The following is a 26,162-nucleotide window of genomic DNA, read 5'->3' on the forward strand; positions in this document are numbered from 1 at the left end:
ATTGAATCTAAGGCACGGAAAGACTTCTTTTACCAACTGAAGGGTGACTTTTTTATATATATATATATATATATATATCATGGACAGCAGTAGAAAACAAGTAGAAACTCCCACACTCTCCAACCCTGAGTCTCCAAAACTCTCTACACTTGTTAGAGGCATTTAAAAGTAGCATTTACTGCAGATTGAATGAATAAAAGTGTTAATTTGAAGCCAACACATACACACATATTAACAGAATATCATTTTAAAAACTCTTTTGGTTAAGTTCTTAGTCACTGTGCAGCTTCTGAGCTACATTAAGGTGCATTGATATGTGTGTGCATGAGTTGGTAAACAGTGTTATATCGAGTAACAAAAGGTTTTGCTTCAGTGATTTCGCCTTGGATCCAATTTCACCCCAATCTTGCCATAAAACAGCCTTTTGGACTCAAATGTGACTACTCACAAACCAGACTGCACTGATGTCCACAATACAATTAAAACACAAGAATTGTCCCCTCGTTCAGGCATTTGTTTCCCCCGATGAAAACATTTCAAAAACCCTGTGTGTGTGTGTGTGTGTGTGTGTGTGTGTGTGTGCTCCCTGGCTGTTTACCTGAGATCCAGGCGCGTGATATCCAGGTGCGCCGTTACGCACAGAAATGGGACTCCTTGTGTGGTTTGGAGGTGTAGTCCGGTACTTCCTAGTCCAGTTTGGGGCCTTGTATCCTCGCTCAGCAGCTCTTGCTCTTTGCCGTGGATCTAATTCTCCAAAACCATTCTCACCCACGACTATTTAAGAAGCATTTACCCAGGCTCCCCTCAGCCATTAGCCAATAGAAAGAAAGGTATTAGCCGGGATTAGGTGGGATGAGGGAAGAGAGGGGGGTTGCAAGGGGCTCAAGTTTTTGAAACTATTGAACTTGAGAGATTTATGCCAAGGATCCCCCTACAAGCGAGCGTTTCATTCCCCCCTCCCCAGTTAAAACAATTAAAACAATGTGGTGGGCTAATCTCCGAGGCAGGACAGATTAAAATAACAGCCTTTGATTGTGCTCTCCTTCTCAGCCCTCTTTCTCTCATACCGCTGGCTTTGACAGGAGAGAGAGAGAGAGAGAGAGAGAAGGGGGGGGGGGGGGGGGGGGGTCCTCTCTCTAAGGGTTTGTTTTGCTAACAGGCACCATATTTTGCCTATAAACTGTCACCATGTGAAGTTAATCTGAAAGCTGCTCAATGAGAACAATTTCTTAAGATCCAGCTGAGCTAAATTAGAAGTCTTCCCAGGAACAGGGAGGTGAATGGAGAAAAAAAAAAAAACATCATATCATCACCAAAATGATGTCCTCCTACATTTAATAAACCAGACTCCAGTGGTGGAGGGTAAGACCTTTACGACATTCATCTGAGAGCTAATTACTGCAAAGGTTCTGATTTCCCATAAACTATAATAAAATATGATGTATTGTCCCCCCCCCTATATAAAGTAGTTAACTGTGGCCTGTTAAAACATAAAACTGATTTATATTGACAGCTCATTTTTCCATGAAAACTACTTCATCACTTAGTGCTACAGCCATTCTGGAGCTTTTGATTTTATCACATGATCTTCCTCTCCGCTGATAGAGTTTGCTCAGTTGTCATAAAATTCTTTCTTTCTACAGACATTGTGACTTTAAAATGCTCCCAAACGTCAAAATCGGAACATCTACGATTCCACAACAGCCGGACAGCAAACTCCATCTGCGGAGGAAGATCACGGGATATGACTGAAAGCTGCGGAACAGCTATTAAATGGATCTGGTCTGAGACTGTTTTGTCAATTAACATACTGTTTACACATTAATGCATGAGTTCTAACGTGCAGATCATTTTGCATACTAAGTACCACATATACACGTTACTACACATTTTGCACCATTATTTAGTACAATTTGGGACATTTTACTTGTAATGGAGTGTTTTTATGTTTTGCTACTTTTACTGCAGTAAAGTAGCTGAATACTTCCTCCACCACTGAGATATTCAGTAAAATTATTTAACTTGTAGAGATCCAGGGCTAATTTGAAATGTGAAGTGAAAAGTAATTACATTTCCCACAGAAGTAACTATGTATTAAGCATTTACTCAAGCACTGTGCTTCAGTTCGGTTCATTATTGAGGTATTTGTACTTTACTTGAGTGGTTTTGTTTTCTGCTGCTTTATACTTGCACTCCTTAACATTTGAGAGGGAAACATTGGACTTTTTTGTTGTTAGTTATGAGTTTCTTTTTGCAGATTCATTAATAATAGAAAATCTAATAAATAAATTACGATGTATCATTACAGAATAAGTAAGATTTTATTGATCCTCTGGGGAAATTCACAAGCTTCCCAGCTGTATCAATGAAAATTAGCAATATAAAGCGTTAAAATTTGTTTGTTTGAATACTTAACTCTGATGAGTTGATCATACCACAAAAAATCCAAGAAAAACATTTTGTAATTATTAGTTTACTTGATATCTTCTTACGTTTATTTCCAATGTATTTCTATTTGCTCAATTTTCTGAATTTACAGCGTAAAAAGTGTAAAGTTCTTTAAAATAATGATTCGCAGTGAGTGCAACTTGTTGCTTGTCCTTTGTTGTCATCAAACGCTGCAGCAGCCTCAGTTTTAATCCCCGTTCTCACTACAAACATATTTTGACGCAGAATAAGAAGCTACAGGTACATTCCTCCACCCCAGTCGACTGCACATAAAGAGATCACTTATTATTTTATCAATATTCACAGATAAACATGTGAGATGTCTTGACTGATTGTGTACTTAAAGTGAGTTATACAAACAACCACGGTCCACTTCTTCCTCTCACACAATCAACTGCTCAGACTTCCAAAATATGTGAAAATGTTTGTGCTCTTTTTTCCCCTGGCTTTTTTCCTCCTCCTTTCGCTGTTCTTGGCTGTCAAGCTATATTAGTGTCCGATAGAAATAAGTCATTTAGAAGAGGCTCTGTCGGCCAGCCCCTCAGCCCCACTAAAAGCTCCAGGATTAGGTCCCAGAGGCCTTTGTCTCCGCAGCCCGCAGGATTAGGGGAGATTTACTGCGAGGAGAGAAAAAAAGTAGTTATTTCATGGCACTTTCATGATGAAACCTGGCCAAAGCTGTGTTGGCTGGGGGGATTAGAGGCACACAAAGAGTGTGGTTGTGTGTGACCCTCCCCGTCCCAGAGTCGCCCCCCCTCGGATCATTTCCCCTTCGGCGGGCCGGGCAGGGCTCGGCCGGGTTCACCTCCTACCCATCAGGGCGACCAGGGTTCAGTCTAAATGAGTGATGGCCTCTTCTTCAATTTGCTCCCCCATTCTCTGTCATCCAAATCTCAATCTGACTGCTTCGCCTTTAAATTCCCACAACAACCAGTGAGCTCTAAGCAACAGCAGCATCAGACTCCATTAGTCTTTAAGCTAATCAGCCGTTTTGTGACCTCCAAGTAAGAAACAGGCCTCGGCGCAGTCGGTCTAATCACCAGGATGGGAGTGTTTTGCATTAAAGACTTAGGTACAGAGGTAAATGAGAAGTTGCAGGATTTCAGCCCCTCCTGTAGTGTTTAAAACCGCTTAAAAGGAGTTATCCTGCTCTTAGAGGATCCACTTACACATGCATGGATTACAGTGAATAAAAGACAAAAGGCCAAGTCACATCACTGACAACAGTCTCACCAGCGAGCAGGTGAACACTCGCACAGGTTTAATAACTGTTGTCACATAGCAGAGGGAATTACAGGGACCTCACCGCTCTGCTGAAAGTACGAAAATGACGGCGTGAATAGTCTCCGTCAAAACATTCAGTCTTTATCCTGCTGGATGTCAAATAACATGAAGTTATTAAAGTTTGGCTCATTCGAGCCCTGTCACATATGTTTCTGTGCTGTTGCAAACATCAGCTGAATTTACCGCAGAACATCTGGACTTTTATTAAACAGGCAATGACAAAAAAGCATGGTATCACTTTCTAATGAGGCTCCCTTTAAGTTTAACTAATGCCTTTACTAACGGGTCATTTAGTGATCTGGTTATGAGACGTTAACAAGGACAACTTTCGGGTTGGCTGCTAACAATTTATCATCACTCACACCTGCAGACTTGATGGTTAAACCTCTTTGTTAATGACTTATTAACATTTTGTAAGTGCAGACTTAATGGCTCATTAGATCCCGAGAAGCTCATGTGCATTCGTTAAAGGATTACCAGCAGTTATTACTGCATTACTACCACAGAGAAAGGCTAAACAAAGCAGCAGCTAAGCAGCTACCTACAGGATTTTTCACAACTTGGCAACCCAAAAGTTATTCTTGTTTGACATGACAATATTATAGCCACTACCTGCACTTCACCACTATCACCACTCATTTGTGTTTTCTTACTACTGTGCGACAATTAACTTCTAATAATGTTTAATGTCGTCACTTTAGAAGCGAAGCTATTTGTACGTAAAAATCGTGAATCTTTTGTCGACTGATTAATCAGCTAATCATTTTAGCTCTAAATTGGATTTCTGCAACATTTTACTTCAGCACAGGAGACAACTTCAGAGAGAGGATACAACTAGTAAAATCCGTTTGTTGTACAAATCTGATCTAAATTCCACATCAGGATTTCAGCTGTGGGTCCTTTGGCAACATTTTGTATTTGCACCTGCAGAAAACAAACAGACCCGTTAAAATGTGACACGGTGGGAGCTGTCAGTTTGTGGTTTAGGGTGAGGATGTGGGTGAAAACACTGAGAAAATATTCTGCAAGTGAATTTAGCTTATCGTCACATAAATCAAAGAACAGCAGCAAATCCTCACGATTGAGAACCTGGAACTAGAAATTATTTGGCATAATTGCTTAAAAAAATCAGAATGATAATGCCACTTAATTTTCTGTCCATAGAATAATAAATTATCGACTTATAATCTCAGCTCTCGACATTTAAAGTATATTCATTGATGAAATATTTAGAAAACTATTTCCATCGGTGGAAACTGGGAGGCAGATGAAGTAAGTGAGGGCGGAGGGGCAGTTAACTTTCTTCTTTTCTTGTCATTGTCTTCTTTTTTTTTGTCACTAAGAGGTTTTTGTTAATGTCTCCTGTTTAACAGATGCTTCAGAAAGCAAACCCCCTTATGTCCAGGCTTTCTTTGATTGCTTATCAATAGTGGAAATGTGTATTGACAAGGAGCTGTCAGGAGGGGACCTTTGTAGTTGTCAGTTATCTCAAAGGAAGGCCCCCTCAGACACCAACTGGATCGATCGGCATGCGAAACACAATTGAGAGGCATTTTGGGGCCGCAGCGATAGTCCGGGAGCATGTGGGCCGAAGAGGGGAGAGCAGGCGGAGGAGCTAAAGACTTCTTCATCGGGGGAATCGATAGGGCCGGCTGGCCTTTGACCTGAGGGAGACGGGGAGAGCGGGCGGCGGGTCAGTCGGTCCTCTTAAGCCCCTCTGAGTGCCAGGATCATGCTGTGAGGCCTGACACTGGCTATGACACACTCAGGGCTTAGAGTACACACACACAAAAAAATCTCAAACATACACACAGACATGGATGGCTTCGGCTCAGAGAAATTAAAATGAGATCAGTTCGTGCCAGCTAGAAGCGTCTAAGTGCACAAAACAATCAATTTTTCTGGTTTTATTGATTTCAGATGAAGAGCTGCTAGTCTGAGAAATGCACTAATAATTCTTCACTTTATAAGACATGAAGACTTATTATCTTCCAATTATCTACTTATGATCTGGTGTGCAGCCCCTGGGAGCACGGCAATAAGCAGCTACACCAGCAGATCAATATTGAGGGACTGAGCAAAGATCAGGCTCTTAATTGGGCGAGAGTGCCATAGATAGAGGGGGGGCGGGCAGCTGGGGGTGTCCCGAGGGTCAAGGGCACCCACAGTGGGCCAGACTGGGGTGAAAGGGGTGAACTCAAGACCAACACAGAGAGAGAAAACAGACCCTGGTCTTTTTAAGCCGCCACCTTTTCAGCACCATCCTTTAAGGCCCAGTGACAACACAAACTGTGTCAACAAGGATTTTGGTCCACTTCCAAGTTTGAGTTTCAGCCAAACTGAAGCGGAATGAAGTTACAGAGGGGAAAGGAGACGAGCAATCGAGGGCAGGAAAGTGAGAAATTTGATATGGTGAAAATACAGGAATCAGGAGGAAGTGGTGCTGCCTGTGGAAGAGCGCCTGGCCTGTGCACACATTTAGTATATTAAATGTTGTCGCCTCTGGATTTAATGGCTTCCAGTCTACTTTTCCACTGTATGAGGAAGTTACACATGCAATATGTCTTTTAAGTTCTCTGCCTCAAGTGTTTGGATTCTTTAAATGTACTTTCAACCATCTTCTGCTTTCTGTTTAGCCTGACTGTTATGTGGAAGTCGCCTTCTGCATGAGTTTGATCTTTCCAGCAGAGCCAACGAGTTAATTAAAGATGAAACAGGCCAAGAGCTGTTTCCTAAATACCTTTAGAGCTGAAAAGATTTGTCTAATAATCAATTAGTGGATTGACAGACAGTTAATTGGCAACTGTTTTAATAGACGATCAATGGTTTTAGTAATTATTCAAGTAAAAATGCCAAACATCTGCAGGTTGCAGCTTCTTTAATTTGAGGATTTGCTGCTTTTCTTCGTCTTATGTGGTCATAAGATGAAGATCTTTGGGTTTGGAGCTGGTGGTCTAAAAAAATATCATGGAATAGTAAATAAATTAACTTTGGGTCCATGGTGATGCCTTTCAGTATATTATTTTGTCAGATTAAAAGTCCAAAAACCCCGATATATTCCATTTTTAATGATAGAAGACATAAAAAAACAGCAAATACTCACATTTGGAACCAGAACAGAAGCAGTAATATGATTTTTTTTTGACATTTTTACTTAATGAAATGATTTTAACGATTAATCAATCATCAGCATATTCCAGATTCATTTTCTGTTGATTGACTAATCAGTTAATCGGCTAATTGCCTCAGTCTGTTCAGGATGTGGGCAGTGAGGCGTTTCTTTGCTCCCACTCTCGCCGAGATAATGCAGCTCTCCATTTCTCAGCATGAGGTCAGTTTCAGAGCCGCGGCCCGCAGCTTCCCCCTCGTGACCCCCACTAGTCAAAGGTGATCACGGGGGAGAGAGAAAGAGAGGCACTGATCGAATTTGATAATGAAGACGACCCCTCTAAGCTGCTTTGCTCCACATGTTCAAAATCTCTGCAACACTCAATAAACACTAGGAAGCCCCCCTCCCTGTCACTGGAACATTGTGTAGGTATTGATCCTGGCTAACTGGCTCTTTTAATACCTGGGGTCTGCGGCCCGGCCTGGGGAAATGCATACTGACATGTGACGGGAGGAGCTTAACAGGCAAACACACCGATGAAAGGATGGGCCTCTCAGTTTAGCATTTCTCCCCCATTTTTTCCAATTTACACATCTGCTGAAGAAAGGAGAATTACTGCCGCTGCACCTGCTGTTAAGGGGACATATAGGCTGCAAGAGGCCCGGCACTGTACCGAGAAGAAGCTGTCACACTGTCAAAAACTATTTGTGCAGCAAAAAGTAGCAATAAAACTGTAAAAAGAGAAATGAAATGTGAAAATGAAAGAATAATCAGTGAAATGTATCAACAGTGAAGTAAATTCACCTTGTAGGCAAGAGGATTCATTTTGCTGCACCTCCGTCTCATGGTCTTTGGATTAAAGCCTTTTTTAATTTCATAAGGTTTGGAAAAATTAAACACACACTTCTGTCTGTAAAAAAAACTTCTGAGCAATGTGGACCCCCTTCTTCACTTTTCCCTGCAGCTCCAGGGAGATGTATGTGTACATGTGGTGCATTCTGATTTATTAGAGCTGTAAAGAAGTGCATCAAAATACATTTTTGTGTTTTATGTTTCTGTTTCCTCCCGTTTTGTTTTATAATTCTACTAAATAGCTTATTAAGTGATATAAATATTAACAACAGCATAAATCCAATGAACAAGGTGATTTAAAAAAAGTGTTTAGTCTTCGTCAGAGGGTTGATAAAAGTTTTTGACCTGAAATGAATGGATTTACTGCATTTCACAAGTCTACAGAAACATGATCAACATGTTTGTAGACTTCCCAGCATGCACTGTTTGAGAGTTTAATGTCTTTTTTGTAGTTTAAAGAGAACATACATGATAGAAACTTGCTGTATCTTTAATGGATGTTAAGATAAGTCATAATTGTTTCCATTCCTAATAGTAAAAATAGTCACTACAGTGAAGGTTAGTACTGAATTCAGCCCGTCACACTTTAATAATTAAGGTCACATTTTTCTGTGAACTCTGGTACAAAGTACACGTTAGAAATGAAGATCTGATTCCTCAAACTGTTTACTGAACTTGTTTTCTTAAATTCAGCGTACTTCACCCAGTTAGTTTTATATTCTCACAACTTTGAACTAATTATTCACCGAGTTCAGTTAACTCACATTTTGAAGATTAAAGATTTGAAGATTAAACAATCACTAACTATAGTGTTCAGATAAATGTGTAAAAAGTATATTTGCCACTGAAATTTAGCAGATTAGAAACATAGAGCAGCATAAAATGGAGACGCTAAAGTGAAGTAGAAACATCTCAAAGTAAACATGTACAGTACTTGAGTATTTCTGTGCAGGCAGGGATGTAAAAACAGAGGGACGTCTTCTTTTAACTAATACCTTTTAATAGAAAAAGATAAACAACCAAAAATGAACAAATACAAAAGGAAACTGCTTACAGCGTATTTACAGCACTCGAGTATTTTTTCAGTCATGTTCAACATAAAACAGAAGAGGTTAGCTGGTACTCACTAAATGATAACTGTAATTAATAACCCAGGCCTAATTCAGCGACACAGAACCTAATTTTGTCTTTACGGAGGAGTAACTTGTCATACCTGCTATCACAATGATTCCTGTTGGGTTTTTTTACCATGCAGTGCACATGACACAGTGGTGGATATATACGCATGATATACATACATATATGTATATCATCAGTGTTTTATCTGAACTATGAAATACAGTGAAATATTCCATTAGCTTAACCAAATACGGAGCAGCAGAGACTTGACGCTTCTGCTGAGGCTCTTTTAATATGATCAAGTATTGTAGGATTTGTCAGGTTCTGAGAGCCAACCAGCAAAATGAACCCGAGAAACGCAGCCTGAACAGAGCACTGGTGACTGGGGAACGAGGTGCAACGTGAAAAACACAAGTGCATTTACATAGCAATGGTCGACATGGACTAAGACGCCAATGCACTTAACTAAAAACAGGTAATGTGTTTCTCATTAGAAGTGAATGCTTTATAACACAGATGAGGTACTCAGACTTGGGCCCTATGCAACAAGAGCGTTCCTATAGTGCAATTTAGGCTGAAGACACAGCCTGGCATGAATATCATATTAAATGTCGGCGTTCAGCGGACAATGCCCTGGCATTTTAAGTAGTCAAATAAACAGAAGCACGTTTGAACTAACATTATTTAGAACTGAAATACCGATGAGCAAATGAAAACACTGTTAATGTGGGCTCCTATTGCTTTGAAGGGACAGTTGTTTTATTGAGTCCAGAAGGCAGCAACAACAGTAGACTCCTCTCACGCTTTTTCTGCTGAAAAACACCCGACTGCGCGGTCAGTAACTCTCTGAGAGCAGGCGAAGGCCTCCTGAACTTCTTCGTCTCCCCGTAACCGCCGCGAAGGCGGGAAGTCGAACTGTGGAAAGTGGAGCAGTGGGGTCGGAGGTCATCTTTTGACTTTCGTGTCCTCCTTGATTTTCCAAACCATCAGCTCCATGCAGGCGGCAGCGTCTTCGCTCGAGTCGTGACCCTCCACTGGAAACACATGAGCACAAAGAGGGAAGGTCAGGGCATCAGCAAGAGCATCGGTACGAAACCATGACTATCTGTACAAAACTTCATGGCGGTCCATCCAGTAGTTGCTGAGATATTTCAGTCTGGACTAAAATGGTGGACCGACCAACCAAAAAGGCGATGGAGCCAAAAACCGTGAGAGTCAGAGTTCCTGTGCCTTTCAACCATTATCAAGGTGCATTTTCAAGCTTTTCCAGCACCATACAGCTATGATAAACTAAATATACTCAAATCAATTAGGCTCTCTCTGACTTATTTCCTCACCTAAAGAGTAAACTATTCACTAAGATAGTGATGTATTACATTAATGACACCAATACCTTAAAATCTTGAAGACGCTACATAAAATGTAAGCATTTTCAAGGATTTCCAGCACCCGATCCAATCCTGGAGAGTGCTTCAATAATTTTCATTAGTCCTACAGATCTTAATATGTCAGGATCACAGATCATCAGCAGTGATAGAGACACAAGGCTTTCTAAAGCTTTGAGGCATTTCAACAACCTCTACGACAGGAGGATTTAACGCCCTCTGGTCGACACAGTGAGCATGAGCGACATCTGCTGGTGACATGGATGTAGTGTAGGTGAGGTACAGGACTGCATAACACTAAGCCAGCAGATTTAAAACACATTTAGATAAGATGAGGCCTTCTCTGGACATGATATGATGCACCAAAACTACATTTCTATTAGTGTGAATTTAAAGCAATTCATTATTTCACTTATTTTATTGGACACCTTTACACAGGATTTACTACATCACCATCATCGACCTGTGAGAATCCTACTGTCTTTTTGTTTTGTATTTCTACTGTTTGTACTGTTACGACTTCCTCATTATATGTTTTTTGCCTGTTGTACCCACAGCTGTTCAAACATGGGGGTTTCTCTCTTTCAGCTTCCCGTCCTGAGTTTACTTCAGGTTTTTTTTTTGGTTCAAAGCTTTTTTCTCTGACTTAGTAGAGCGTGACCTTGGTGAGGAACTGTACCTGCTGTGGGTCTACAGGGCCCATTAAAACACTGTATAAGATAGTGGGCTGTACTAATAAAACACTGTTTTAAAAAGACTGTGGTTTAATAGGCTGCGCTTCAATGAAATGAGCTCAACAAATGAAAATTAACTGATGCTGACTGATCAGTGAGTCAATTTTCAGTCGCTTGCTGTTTACGTGGAATTTGATATGAGTCGGTTACAAATGGAGATTATGGGATTATGCTCCAGGGCACAGACGCTGTTCCCACAGCTCGTCTCGTTACAAGAGGAAGCCGGTGAGGATGTATAAAGAGACCTGGACGCAGCGTTGGTGGTGGACAGTTGCTCTGTGGCTCACAAAACAAGCTTCCTAGTTTAAAATCGGATCTTCCGCATTGCAGGGCCCGCAGAGAAAGTGCACTAGAGACTCACTTCTGAGTGAAAAGAGACGTCTCTTTCACGATGGAAGTCTATGGCAAAAAATATCTTTTTGAGCCTAATGGCATCACGTGATGGACGTCATTGCTGTAATTCCACTGTTGTCCCGCTATGTTAAGATTGCTTCAGAGCCTGGTGCACTTCCTGGAGGCTTGTGTGGATCCCCACACCTAAGAAACTTCTTTTATTTTATACACTCTGTTCCACCAGGTCATATGTTCTATGTTTTTATTTGTTCGTGTTTTTGTTGTTTTTATCTTGACTGTGTATACGACTTTATCTTGTTCTGTAAAGAACTTTGTAACTGTTTTGAATACTGCTATACAAATTAAGTAAATCATTATTATTGTTACTAAATATTCTTAGGATACAGGGGACAGTGCCTGTGTTATGGGGATTATATGTAGATAAAATGGGGATGAAATGATTTTTCAGATTCAAGACTTTCATCCAGAAAAAAAAAAACAATACTCAATACACTTACTTGACTTAAATCCTAGATAATTACTGAAATTATGTCCACATACATCAGTTTAAAATGCCTCTGAGCTTCACCGTCAATATTCAGAATAACCTGTACGCATTAATAAAGTGCTATGACGACACGTATTAGATGTTTGCAGTATTATAATTGTTGGACTAATTAATTTCTTAACTCATCATTTCATCATCATCATGTCTATCTCAGCTCTTGTTATAAAAGTCTGTTTCCTCACCGTTGTCCTGGATGATGCGTTTGAGGTGGTCGGCCATCAGGTTCCTCAAGGCACGTTTATAGGGCAAGCCGAGGCGGTGAGGGAACACAATGGCCGTGTCTACGACTGAACTGTGGATTAGCTGGAGGCAAGAGAGACAGAGACAGAAAGAGGGGGACAGAGGGAGCATTTCACCAAAGGTTTTTCTTTTATCTCAGCTCAGGCTCAACAGTAGAAACTCAGCCTGAAATCAAGGCCAATGAACACAACAATTACCGCCTGATTGTAAGTGAACATCACGTTATTAGATTTCTGCATCGCTCTGCTTGACTCTGAGCTCTATGAGACAAACACCTGTGAAGACTTCCTCATATGTACAATACTGAGTTTCAGTTTTTGGTCATTAAACTCTGTCCAAAAAGGTTTTCTGAATGACTATTTGTGATAATAAGTTGCGATTCTCAAGCTTGTTTGGCTGATTTAATAAAGAACATTATTCGTCAACAGAATTTATCCTTTTCTACTTTATGCACAGTTTTACAGAACAGGTCAGTTTTCCTCCTTACTGAACAAATTGATACCACACTTGGCACCATCACTTGTTTATCAGAACTTTACTTAAAATGTTTTCTTTAAAATGTAAAGTCCTTGTCAGGTAATTCCATACAGCACTGTTATGTTTATAAATGAGGTAAGTTTGCAATATATGTTGTAGTTCTGTCATTTCAATAATCATTTGGGCATTTACGTTGCAGCTACACAAGCACTATGTAACCTTTGGTGAGCAGCACCAACAGCGACCTCTGCTGCCACGAACAGTAATTACAGGACGTTAGCACAATTAATTCTGCTGATATCTGAGCAACTGATCTAATGAGTACAAATATTTGAAGGAGAACACACTTTGACACGAGTCGCTGGTGTATCGCCGTAAAGCGTTATGCTCTTCTCGCAGCACATAGTTACATAGTGCAGAACAAGTGTTTGGGGAGTTGGATTGACAGAGGCGCCTAATACAAATCAGTGTACCATCAAAATGGTAAAATAGCTGTACAGTGTTGTTGTAAATATGCCACTTAAACAATTATATGTTTATCAAAGTGAAGAGAAAGTAAAGGTAAGGTGCAAACTGACTGATTTACAGGAAGCACATTTTACGGACAGTAACGAGCAGCAGAGATATTTGTGAGAAAAGCTACAATTGTATGAATCATTTTCAGGCCCCTCAAAAGTGTCAAATAAAAAGTATAGAAGATCAACGAAGAGCCACGGTACCTTCAGAGCGAGCAGGTCGCTCTCCAGACTGTGTCCTATGAGGATGGATTCAGCGCTGAACATACTGAGCAGCACGGCCTGAACGTCTCTCAGACTGATGGTGGTGTTCTCCAAGTCCTCCTCCGTCACACCTGAAAATCTGAAAGACACACGGTACACACTGCCTTCACCCTACTGCGACCTTTTCAAAGACGAATTTAATACAGGAGGGCGATTACTTTACCCGTTCTGTGTCGAGCTGCAGGGGACAAACTCACCGTGTGTTGTAATCAACCACTTTGCTTTCAGGCTTGACGAATGTATCGTAGATGACTTTCAGCTCGGAGTCAATGACGGTCACCCTCGTCAGCTCCAGGCCCTGCTTAGTGTAACACTGTTTCAGGGGAGAGACAAAACAAGTTCATGTGACTGTGAATACAAAATATGAGAAAAGTTGGGAGTCAGGAGAAGCACCAATGCGCACTACTATTATACTACTGTATAATCAGAGTAACAAATTATTCATTTCATGATTTTGTGACTGACTCACCATCTCACAGTCCAAAGCAAACACCCCTCCATTACCATCTGGTGGTAGAGCTTTACTGAACGTCGAGACGTAGCCATCGAATGACTCTTTTCGTCCATCCTGAACATGTTGCTGTGGGAATATGAAACATTTAAAGTCCGGGGACGTATCAGGACTGTTTAAAAAGTGCCGAAAATGACTTCAAAATCAATTAGAGAGGTGTTTTTTTATTGCAGTTATCCTGAAAGTTCTTGATCAAACGTTTGTAATGTTTCTCAGGATTATGACCAGTTTTCCTCAGTAGAGCAGACACAACTAATCATCTAAAGTTATACACAAACAACTGAATTCTGATATTGTAACACATGCTGTAAAACCCATCCCAGAGAAGGAGAAAGGCAGAAATGTTAATGATTATTGGTCTATTGTCAGACAATAAAAACACTAGTAAGTAAGCTGAGTAAAGCAAATACTCATCGTCTGACTGACGGATATGTAAGAGCTCATTACAGCCACAGAGATGAATCAATACCTCTGACAGGTTTAACCAGCATGAGCTTCACTAACCTGGTATCTACTAAAAGGCTATGGTACTGTTATTTATGGTACTTTTAAAGTTACATTGGTTTTAGCATCTTTCTCGGATTGGCATGTCTTACGTTACAGTGCATTCTTCAATTCTGTCTTTGAAAGTAGTTTTTCCTCCCTCTACATTAGCGCAGACATTTCAGTTATTAAAATACAAAGAAGAAAAACTAATAGCTGTTGGCCTGAAAAGGACGATACCTTGGAAACTTGGCAGCCTGGCGCGCCGACAGCTGCAGAACAGCAGCTGTAGTTGGTCTCCCAGCCTCCAGCGACTGCCACAGAAGACAGGAAAGGACGAGTCGTACCAGGACAGAGATAAAAAAAGAGTCATTAAGAGTTAGATTTGGCAGCGTGAATTACAAGAGAAAACTAGAATTACCGCCTTGGGGTTGTATGCCTTCACCAACCAGCCCTGTTGCAGATTACATCCAGACTCATGATACGTGTAATGAAGATTTTAATGAACTTTAACAAAAGATACTGAGTGCATTTTATGGCGAAACTGAAGTCATCACTATAGACATGCATGATTTCAGAGAATAGGTTATGACCATTTGTGAGTTCACAGTGACCATGACTCACTCTTGAGTTAATTTGTGCAAAAGTTGAAGAAATTCCCTCAAGGCGTTCCTGAGATACCGCGTTCAACCTGAATACATAATGCCTCACATCACAGCATATAAAAAGCCAAAGAAACGTACCTTTATGTCTACGTAATCGGCCCCAGTGAAAGCTACATTCCTCTTTCCGTACACAGTTGCCATTGGCGTTGATCCTATACTCTGCTCCACAACGACAGCATATCTTGGCGAAAGCTGGAAACACATTACAGAGCGTTCGCTAAAACCCAAATAATGTTGGACCATATATACCATTATTGATATACATATTCATACAGCAGGAGAGAGCTGTGGGGTCGTGTGGTCACTCACGGTCTGACTGGGCCTTTTTCTCCGGGAGGTTGTATATGACGGCTTTTCCGGTGGCCTCTGGGTTTATTCTTGGGTATCCGTGCTCCTGGAGCTGCTCGTCTGTCATCAGATAAGCATTCAGCTTCCTGTACAGTGTGGCTCCTGCAGCGAGACAGAGCAACGACTGAAACAACTGTTTCTATGTACAAACGTGATAAACCTGACTCTGGAAATGTGAAGGACAAGAAGAGGCCTAAGTTGAAACACGAGCTAGTTAATGTTGCCAGCATTGAATATTTGGCTTATGAGTTACAGACCGGTAACAGGGCTGCAACTAACAGATATTTTGTAGTATTGTATCACTTGGTGAATAAAACATTTCAAAAAATGTAAAAAAATTGGCCATCAATTTCCCAGAGGCTAAGATGGCATCTTCAAAGTCCATTTTTTGTCTGACCAACCGTCCATTAACAAAACATATTTAGTTTACCATCATCTAAGAGAAGAAACAGCTTTTTACTTTATTACTAAATACAAACTTTCAGCTGATCAACTAATAGACAAATTCTTTCAGCTCTAGAACTGAGTTAACAAAGTGAATAATATTAAAATGTGAATTCTGTTGGTGGTGTTGGTATTTTCACTAGATAAATAACTTGACAGACTTTCACCAATTCATTCCTGTAAACACACCACCTCTGACGCCTTGTCATGGGACAGGAGGTTTCCTGTAAACAGCACCTGGAGGTTGTCACATGGGTATTTGAACACCACATCACAGAGTAAACAAACATTCACAGGGTCCTTTTATTTCCTTCTCTTGGCTTTTTGATTTTATCGGAGGTATAATCGTTTTTGTGTTGTCAGAGCTGTGATCAGGTGACTGAAGAAAACAGGAATGACAAGAGAAACATGTATGAGAAATATGGTCATAACAATTGTGGCGAAGGGGAACTGAAAACACTGCAAACATGATACTTCTTGTTCTCTTGACTGCGGCCCTCTGTAGGAGTTAGCTGAGCAGAAAATCAAAGAAAAATCGGACTTTACCAGTGAGTCTCTCCTCCTGTTGTTTACCCATCCTGTTGAGAGTGAAACTGGTTGTAGCAGCAAGACGACCTCCCAGAACTTCCTCATGGGACTGAGCCCTCCTGTTGGCAATGACGCCTGGATCCTCTGCAGAAAAACACACAAAAGGTATCACTATTACCTCAACAACCTGTATTTGCCACATTGACTGCAATCCTTACTTTTGCGTCTATGTTTCTGGCCATTTATGTAAACAAAAGCATCATGCAGTGTTGACTAAGAGTGAATACTGCATGTTGTACCGCACAGGGACTGAGGGGACGTACTGGTGACAGGCGATGAACAGGAGCTGCTCCTGCTGCGGAGCTTTTTCAGAGTGTTGACAGCCACGTTGAGGTAGATGTTCTTACTGCTGCTGCGCTCATACACCAGCTTCTCCTCGTCAAGGGCCTGAAACAGTCAAACCTCCGTCACTGTCCATAGCACAATTTGTTCAGCTGAAGCACTTATTGAATCTCCTCTGCACCAAAGACAGCCTGTGGTGGTTGTGGTAACTTGTTGTTATTCATACCATCTGGAAGGCGATGTCCTCTGATGGGCAAAATTTGACACATTCATCTATGAAAGTGTTGAGGTAGCGCTGACGGATGTTGGTGGGAACTTTGGCCCCAAACTCAGTGGGGATGACTGGGCGCTTCATTGAAGTACTCTGAAAAAGTCAAAACAGAAAGAAAGCATTGACAGTACATTAAATACAGTAAATATCCAGTGATGTGCAGACACAAAAGCATTAAACAAATATTCCAAAAAACAATCAGTAGGACGACATTTTGTGGTTTTTTGTGGATACCTTCATAGAGGGTGTGTGTGCCACCCTCCTCTGCATGACAGTGGATGTGGTCTTGGACAAGATGCTAGCGGTAGTTTGAGCCCTGATGGTCTGATGGGTCTGGCTGGGGGATAACACTCGATTGGCAGCTGGTTTAACATCTGCAAGACCTAGTCAGACACAGACACACACATAGTACGTGACCTTTTACTTAGACATTCGAGATAGCTCCATTTCTAGCAATCAAAGAAGAGAAACAAAAGCTGTACAGAGTAATGGAGGCACTCATACTTGTTTTAGAGGATTTGATCTGTGGGTTGGGACGGTGTGCTATTCTCTTCTTCTCTCCTGAAAAGCTGGGGCTTGAGCTCTGTGAGCCAACTCTGACTGAAGCAGAGAGCTGGGCAGCTTGCTGCTGGGCCATCTGCATACGCTGGTAGCAGACCTCCTGGGCTGTCAATCTCTTGTATGGCCGCACTGCAGTCTTAGAAGGTGCATCAGACTGACAAAAACAGAAGCACATTTTAAAGTGGTGTTGTATGAGGTACTTATCCATAGTTGGTGTATTACATACAATAGATGGCAGTCAGCGTGCCCCCAGTTTGGAGGAGCAGCCAGGAGTCCCAGTACAGACGCTTAATAATATATTTAAAGATAAGATAAAACTTTTTATTGATCCCTCAGTGGGGAAGGTTTGCTGTTACTGCAGCTCAAGGGACAGACAACTGTGGGGCTGCAGAAAAATATAATTAAGCCACCGAAAAGAGGCTCACCTAAAGTAAAAATCAGTCTCAGATGAAGTGTGTGCTATATTTAGAATATTTTCACTGCTTTACAATGCCGTCATACTCTTTGCACACTTAAAAGCCACCAGACACCATTGACAAAAATAGTAATTTTTCCACTCAAAACTTGGGAGTGTGCAGTGTTAACGCTGGGTCAATCAATGAACTAACACACGGGTTCAGATCTGTACTAACCATTTAAAGCACCAAAGTCACATAATAACACAAGCAAACAAACCAATCAAGGCAGCAGTAGACCCGCAACTCCTGTGTTCTGCAAGTGAAAATTTGTGAATGGAATCCGGTGGCTTTGAAGCGAGCGATAAGAAACAGATAATGGCTGATGGACAGGGCTATCTGGCAGCAGTGTAAAGCAGTGGAAATATTCTAAATATAGTGTACAGTAACTGATGTTGATATTTTTAGGTGGACCTTTTTGTAGGTGGCTTAAAATCGTTTTCTGCTACCCCTGTCCACAGCACTACGCTGCTTAGTGTCTGTGTCATGACTCAATCTGGGGGCTTGCTGACTGCAATCTAGTGCAAATACTACAGAGACTATAGATAAGTACCTGACACAACCCCACGTCAAACAACTACCCCTTTAATACAGACAGTATGATGCTGAAATAACAATAATTAAGTCAAGGGATTCTCTGGATGCCAGCACTAGAAATGAAGTCAGTAACTGCAACATGGTTTTTTATGGAAACACTCAAAATGTGCCTGTTAAGCACCAAACTGTACATATGTAATGGTATATAGAGTATACGCTTCGGAAATACTTGGTAACTGGTAACGATAATGTGAATGCACAGAGGTAAATCAGCTGATGCAAACAGTCAGCTGTGCGAAGTTGCACACCTTACAGATGTCCTAACATTTATGTTTTACCTTATTGTTTATATAGATTTTTATTCCTACATTCAATTCATTTATTATTACTAAAACAAACCCATAACTTAAACTCTTCTGAACCTCAAACTTACTTGGCAAAAACAAACAAAGAAACCAAGAAAAAAAAAAAACAGAAAAAACAAAACAAATACAGCCTGGGCCTTGATGAGACTGTGTTATCAAAAGCCTCCTTAAAAGGAGATGACTCTCAGCTGACTGCTCAGAAAACACAGACAGCTGACTGCTTACAGTCAAACCAAACGGTGCACTGAAAAGCTATAAAATATGCGAGTGGAAATCCCCGACACCACCCCCGCTGTGCAAACATTTTCATAATGTTTTTTAGCGTTTACTTCCTTGTTAGTTCTGATGTGACCAGGGAGGCTTCGTAAAGCGCCACCTCCACTACCTGTTATGAAGAGTGTGTTGGTGTTTGTGATGGCTACGCTTACCGAAAAGGCTCGGGGGAATCTCCATCTCATGACACTTCTCTGATTCCCCATGATATACTGTTATTGTACCACTGTGTGTTGATTTCGTGCATCACCCTAGTGATAATGTTGACTGTCATAGCAACAGAATTTATACTTTAAACAATTACTGTTTTGTAAATAAACATGATTTGACTAAAACTGATGTTCTGAACTGCTGGGATAAGAAAGGGATAATGTACAGCGAGCCAGACCCCAACAGGGTGACGCAGGGCCCCGAAGAGAAGTGGACGGGTCTCGAATCATCCTGAGGGAGTTTGGTTCATTTTGGAACAATGACTGCTGCTCACTACACATTATCCCGCTTGTTACGCGGCTATAGAAATCAACAATTTGACAAAAAAATACTAACGTAAGAATGATTTTGATTTAAATTAAAATATTGCTTCTGTTGTCCATGGCAACGGTCTGTTATGCAGAAATAACAAACCGTAGAGTGCCATAATTGACCAATCAGAAACGAGTATTCAACAAAGCCGTGCACAAGTAGGGATGTTGTGTCCTCTGACAGCTATGTGTGATGTAGAAGGAGGATGAAGTCAAGGTGGCAAACTTACATTTCCTTTGGCAACAAAATGAGAGACTCTCTTCTTTTGACCGGGAAAGAGAGTAGTTAAAGTGCTCTCTGTGCTTTTCTCCTCCTCTGAATCCTTAGAAAGCTGCGAGGGCACAACACAGGAAGTTAATTCAATCCCACCATCTGGCATTCGCAAAATATGACTAATAAAAATAAGTGCGTGGTACATGAAAAGGACAAGTGCAACAGTATGGCGCGAAAGAAACACTGATACCTGTTTAGCTTGCCTTCCCTTGTCTTCCCTCTTCACATCCTTGGATTCATTGAAGATCCGCAAACACTCCTCCATGGGATCGGAGTCAAAGTCCAGATCGTCCTGGAAACTAGAGAGGTCGATTCCAATGCCGTCGATCTCGTCCTTACCTGCCCCGCTGCCGTCACCCTCATCGTCAGAGGAAGACGGGGTCAGCTCTGATGCTTTCCTCTTGTTCAGATGTCCCCGCTTTAAAGCATTGGCAGATTTTCTCACCAGCACTTCTTCAAGATCCTCCTCATCATCATCGTCCACCTCGATCGGTTCGGCCTCCTCTGGGCTCTCATCTCCGAACAGATCGGCGTGGCTGAGGCTCAGACTCCGCCGTTTCTCTTCAAGTCTTTTCCCGTTTGATGACCTCATGTTTTGCTTCGCCTTCTCTTTACTGTTTGCAGGACTCCCTTTACTGTTACTACTACTGCTCACACTGCTAGAATTACTTTTACTGATCTTCTTTACGTCCTTTTCTCTTTTACTGCTGTCAAGTTTACCATTTTTATGTTGGCGGTCTTTATATTTGCTGAGTTCCTTTTCCTTGTCTGATAACTTGGGTTTCTTGCTTTCCCTTGCATCATTTTCCGTATCTCTATCTCGTTTGCTTGAGTCCGTTTTTACTTTTTCCACAGCTTTGATCTTACCATCACTTCTCTTTTCATTTCTGCCTTCCCTCTGAAGTTTATCAGATGTCTTAACCTTAACCGTGTTTTTCCTATCATTTGATTTTCCATGACTCTTGTTCTCCTTCTTTGCAGAGTCCTGATTTGAGGTCTTTATTAACCCTTTGTCTTTACTGCTGCTACTGCTGCTACTCTTACTACCAGTTGTCTTGTTGAACTTTTCAAGTTTATGCACTCGCTCTGATTTGCCACTTTTCTCATGACTAGTTCGACTAGCCACCTTCTTTTTTTCTAGGCTGTCCTTTTGTTTAATATTTTCCTGGCTGTCCGAGTCCCCTGCCAAGTCCTCTTTATTCCTCTGTGTGAGTGCATTCAGAACACTTTCAGATCTTTCTTTTCTCTCCTTCCCCACGGCATCCCAAAGTGACCCACTATTGCCTTTTCTCTGCTGGAGGTTGCTAAGTGAGGTGGGTCGATACTCTGTTCCAGAGCTCTCCCCATCAGACTCAGAGAAAGTGTACTTTTTGGAGTCTACACTCTGCTGCAGGGGCTTTTTCGCAGCCACAACATACTCCTCATCCGACATGTCTGATCCTGGTAGTTTTCGAGTCTTGCTCCCCTCCGTCTTAACAGCTTTTGCACCTTTGTCACGCTTGCTTTTCACTGCGATTCCTGCCGAGAAGTTGGACAGTGGGTCATACTCCATATCTGTAGATGGTTTTGAATTGTCCACAGTGTATTTACACTTAGAGGAGGATGTGCTGTTGGAGTACTTTGGACTGGGGGGAGGAGAGGGGAGTTGGTGTGTGTGTGTCCGAGATGTAGGCTTCCTCAGTGAAGTAGGAACATATTCCATGGAGTTATTACTGTTCCCCTGGTTGTCTGAATCCAAGGTATACTTGCTGCAGCCTGGGGAGGGATTATAATCCCTTGCAGTCATCTGATAACTCCCAGGGTCGTATGCCAAGTGTGATGGCGGCGTTCTACTTTTAACAGCATCAGGCGAAGACACTCCTGTACTCTCGCTGGGATCATACGGTTCATCCCCAATCCGAGAGAGCTTCCTCTTCTCCCTCTCCACCTCGCTGCGGACCTCCTCGATGGCCTTGTTGACCAGCTCCAGCGCACCACTGAGGTCTCCGGAGGCAGCCGGCTGTCCATTCTGCTGCTCCTGTGGCCTCACAACTTCTGGGTTGAAGGGATCATAACCTTGTTCTGCGTAAACGCAAGACAAATAATTGTAATAAAACTGACAATTCGAATAATAAAAGACCCACTTACAAGCCTGTCTAGAGCTTTCAATCAAAATACTGAGCTTATTATGCAGATCGGACATGATGCGACCGATTACAACAGTTCCTTTGTCACTGAAATTATAAGAGTCAGTGTTTCTGCTTCAAATTACATTCATTCTGAGAATGAAGGCCACGCACTCAATTTCAGTGCCACAGCAATCCTTGGAGCACACTACTGCATTGTCTTGATTACCATGACGGCCACATGCAGTAAGGCAGAGCGTTACACCCATTTTAAATTTGGGGAAATGAGAGAATTGATATCAGCAAATTCCTCCTTGAGTTTAAGCATTAGAATCGGTACCAGGACAGAAAAAGATGTCAGCGCGTCGCTACTTTCCACCACATCTCCTCCCCATGAGATGTGTTATCCAGTGAGAGTTAAGCACATCACATAAAACATCCCAAAACCTACATGACAACATCTGCAGCTTTAAAAAGCTCAGATGGTCTTTAGTGGATTTTTAACAGGATTCATATAAGACGTTAACTCGTGAAAGTTGGTGACAACTCCAGTGGGACAAGTGGTGGATTATTCTTCAAGGGGAATAAGCTCAGCAGACCAAAACAAAGGTCAGTCACACCCCCCTAAAATACTGTCTTTGTAGCTTAAAACACACAGCTGACACGCATTGGTTTGCTGCTACAGGTGCAAAAACGTATAAAAGTATATATCAAGATTCCTGCAGGACACTTGATTCTTAATTCCATGACCTCAGGTGAATTTCTTAATCACAGTTTCCTTGCCACCTCACTATATTTGTGACAATTACTACTACAGTGTCTAGAAGCCTGTGTCTGATATTTTGACGCTTCAGCTTCCCTGTGCGGGCTCATGAACATTTACACCGACCATGGCTGGAGGCTGAACCGGGAAGATGCATCAGTGCTTGTTCGTTACGGAGCAGCTACCGTTATCAGAAATTCACTTTACTCCGTTACTGGTTTCGGTTGCCCGTTTTCCAACACCATGGTGCGCACACGTCCTAGAGGGTTTAAGAGACTTTTGGATAAAATAAGAGGATATTCGGCACCTTTCTGTGCGGACTGCAGGTCTCTTTGCTTTTTAGCGTCCGCCGGTGCTCCGTAGGACGGCCGTCTCTGCTGGCTGTGCCTGAAGTGACAGTACGGTCTGTTGCACCCATTTCTGCTGCCTTTGCCCTCGCTGTATTCCGTGTAAAACGGACAGTCAATCCCTCGAAAGAAGCCGGTGGATCTTAGCATTATCCCCAAATGTTCCTCTCATGCCCGCACGAACACGCCCGGCCGTTTGTCTGCGTGGTATTTTTTTTCCCTGCAATAGCTTAAAAGGAGCGACAGAACAATAACAACGTCTCTACGGCGCCATGTTGGATTGGTCAGGAGGACGGAAATCTCGCGAGAATTGAGACGTGTCGCACTGCTTGACGTCACTCAGGGATAGTGAACAATTAACGTTTTATTAAACAAAGTTAAAATAAAATGAAACAAGCGCTTTTAACACTTTCTAGCTAGCTAAAAAAATAAATAAATAAATAAAAAATTGCTCGTGAAGTGTTTCTCTGTCAGTGAGTCAAGGGTTCTCTCTCTCAACTTTATTCATTAGTCCCTTTAATGGCCTCCTGTGAACTGTTAATTAGAAGAAACCATGATGTTATTATCCCTGTTAGAAACACCTGTGTGAGCTCCTCATAGCTGCAACTGTGTTTAACAACATGATTTGGTAAAAATTTATGACACGAGTGTTTAGACATTTTATTTCACAGGAATCCAGTGAGGGTTGACCGGTGGCCTGGAGAGGAAAACAAGAGCAGGTCATACATTTTTTAGTACTAATATCACCATGATCAGTCTGGTTTTGCTTCAGCTATAACAAAGAAGAAGATGTAAATGTTGTACCCAAACGTTGCACTACTTTGAATAAAATGGACAATTTATTGTGAAATCATGTTTGCCTGAGCACATGCTAAAATTAACAAGTTACATTTATTACTATTTTAACTTGAATTAAGCATTTATATTAACTGATGATAAATCTATAAATAAAATGTTAAAATTCTTTATTCAGCAAGAGAAAAAGAAACCCATAAATACAATCAGGCAGGTGTTGCTATTGTTTTGTCCACCCCATTTAGGCCACATGACAAAACACCCCTGTATAATGCAATACGATTCAACAGCACCACAAATCACAGCCTCAAATGAACACAGTTGAATCTACAACCCTAAAACTTTTAACAAAAACATTCTAACTTTCATGAAGGAGGATTTTTTACAGGCCATTTGAAATTATTTGTTCCTCCTAATGAAAATCACAGAATCCACTAGTTTAAAAAATGTACATATATGCATTTAAACTTCCTAAAATGCTCCATGATACCTACCTCCAGCTGGACCCTCAAACCTCAGAGACCAGCTGCTCAGGCTTTTTGTGGACTCCACACACACACACACACGTGATCCAATCAGATCCAGCCTTCCTCCATTTTGTCATCATCATCACCATCCTGCTTCTCAGGTGTGCTGGGCAGGTAATCAGTGACATAACAAGTGGCTCTCGCAGCAGGTGAACTTTGAGAAGTAAGATCCATGCGCTCCTTCAGCCTCAGAGGTGTTTTATTTTTCAGTCAGGGCATCAGTCACATAGATATGTGGTTTTTACATCACACAGTTTAGTTTTACATCAATAAGTACTAAAGAGTTTGGCAAATGTTACTCATTTAAATGCATTAGTTAAATAAACACAATAAACAATACACTCGTACATCAGAAGCTTATAAAAAGATAGAAATGTATGTTTTATTTGGTTTATTTTGTTATCCTTAATGTAGACTTTTATTTTACTTTTTATCTGTTTTATCGTAACATACCTTGTGACATTCAGGTTTTATGAAGCTGAATGTTGCTGATGCTTGATGATGATTTTTGCACGTTTGTTATTTTTACTTTTTCCACAATGTAAAATCGAAAAAAACATTTTTTTTTTTACACTTTGGATATATGTGTGGATACATATTCTGAATATTTGTATCCACAGCTTGGACCTGACCATTACACTAAAATGTGTCCACCTGATATCAGTTTAACAGGTAAGAAGCAGCCTACTGTAAGAATGTATTTTGCATGTATTTTAAGAGAATTTAGGAAGTACAGAGAGTATTTAAAAGCGTGAATAGGTCCTCGTTTAACTGAATGTTTTATAGTTGGAGGTTTCGGGCTCAAATGTAGAAGCAGTTTACAAGTTTTGGAGCGAGTAGAAGAAAACACTGGAAGTCAGTTAATTAAAACACAAGGTCTGTTTAATTAAAAAATCTTGCACTTTTGACAAGGAAATGTTAAAACTGATGAATGCTGGCTCGCTGTCATCGTTTACCGGGACAGCTGAGACGTCGTTAGTGCCATCTCTAATACCTCTGCTCTGCCGACGGCATCATGTCTAAAATGAAGTTTATATTTTATATTGAACCTCGAATACTTTGCTTAGTTTGTCTGTTTTCCCCAGCCATGCCTGTTGTGGCACTGATCCTCTGAAAATAAGAGATGAAATGGAAAACCAGGTACCAGCATTGTTGCTTCACACTTTTCAAGTCATTTTACGTTTTCAGATGCAGACCAGAGGTTAAGGCATTTAAAGTATACAATCATGTATCCAGGAAAGTTAACAGGTGGACATAAAACCTTCCCCAGCCCCAGTCTGAGCTCCTCCGTCTCAGACTGATCCTGAAATTATCTGGTCGAATTGAACTTGGATGTGTGAGATTCAACTAAAACAGAGAAAAAATTAAGAAAACAGAAATATTTATAATATTTTTTCAAACTTTCCTTTAAACTGTTCTGACTGTGTTGTATTTATTTATTAACATTTCCTGATACTATGATCATATTGGTGCTCCCGTTTGTTTGGACATAAGATATTTAGGATACATTAAACTTTCCAAACCAACTTACAAATTCCTTTATTCAGAAAAGAAAAGCAAACAATCAGACCATAAAAACAACGCAGTGCTGCGACAGAAGAGATCCACGGTACGTTTTTTTTCAGCCCTCTTCACATCACAAACGTGAATCTCATGACTTGAATCTCATGACCTGTGGCTCACACAGAGGGGATGTTTTTCCCCCTTTTATGTAATGTT

General features: G+C 41.2%; 1 protein-coding gene across 1 annotated transcript; it reads right to left on the minus strand.

The window, feature by feature from the left end:
- Positions 1 to 8,672: 8,672 nt before the first annotated feature.
- Positions 8,673 to 23,386, minus strand: rexo1 (REX1, RNA exonuclease 1 homolog). Its single transcript, XM_070832481.1, has 16 exons — positions 23,082 to 23,386; positions 20,097 to 21,967; positions 19,863 to 19,964; positions 17,425 to 17,635; positions 17,155 to 17,303; positions 16,876 to 17,013; positions 16,631 to 16,754; positions 16,326 to 16,451; positions 15,297 to 15,437; positions 15,066 to 15,179; positions 14,563 to 14,636; positions 13,798 to 13,908; positions 13,526 to 13,641; positions 13,269 to 13,407; positions 12,015 to 12,135; positions 8,673 to 9,846 (listed from the first exon to the last, which is right to left on the minus strand). The coding sequence occupies exons 1-16, from the start codon at positions 23,269 to 23,271 to the stop codon at positions 9,758 to 9,760; spliced, it is 3,816 nt and encodes a 1,271-aa protein (XP_070688582.1). The 5' UTR covers positions 23,272 to 23,386; the 3' UTR covers positions 8,673 to 9,757.
- Positions 23,387 to 26,162: the final 2,776 nt, after the last annotated feature.

The sequence above is a fragment of the Pempheris klunzingeri genome, chromosome 6 (genome assembly GCF_042242105.1).
Source record: "Pempheris klunzingeri isolate RE-2024b chromosome 6, fPemKlu1.hap1, whole genome shotgun sequence".
NCBI lineage: Eukaryota > Metazoa > Chordata > Actinopteri > Acropomatiformes > Pempheridae > Pempheris > Pempheris klunzingeri.

Bases quoted from the DNA above. Each gene is read 5' to 3' on its own strand.
- rexo1 (XM_070832481.1), bottom strand. From the start codon at position 23,271: ATGCTAAGATCCACCGGCTTCTTTCGAGGGATTGACTGTCCGTTTTAC. The intron at 16,452-16,630 runs GTACGTCCCCTC...GTTTTTCTGCAG, and splicing joins CTGTTCATCGCCTGTCACCA to AGGATCCAGGCGTCATTGCC. The intron at 13,408-13,525 runs GTGAGTTTGTCC...TGTGTCTTTCAG, and splicing joins GTGGTTGATTACAACACACG to ATTTTCAGGTGTGACGGAGG.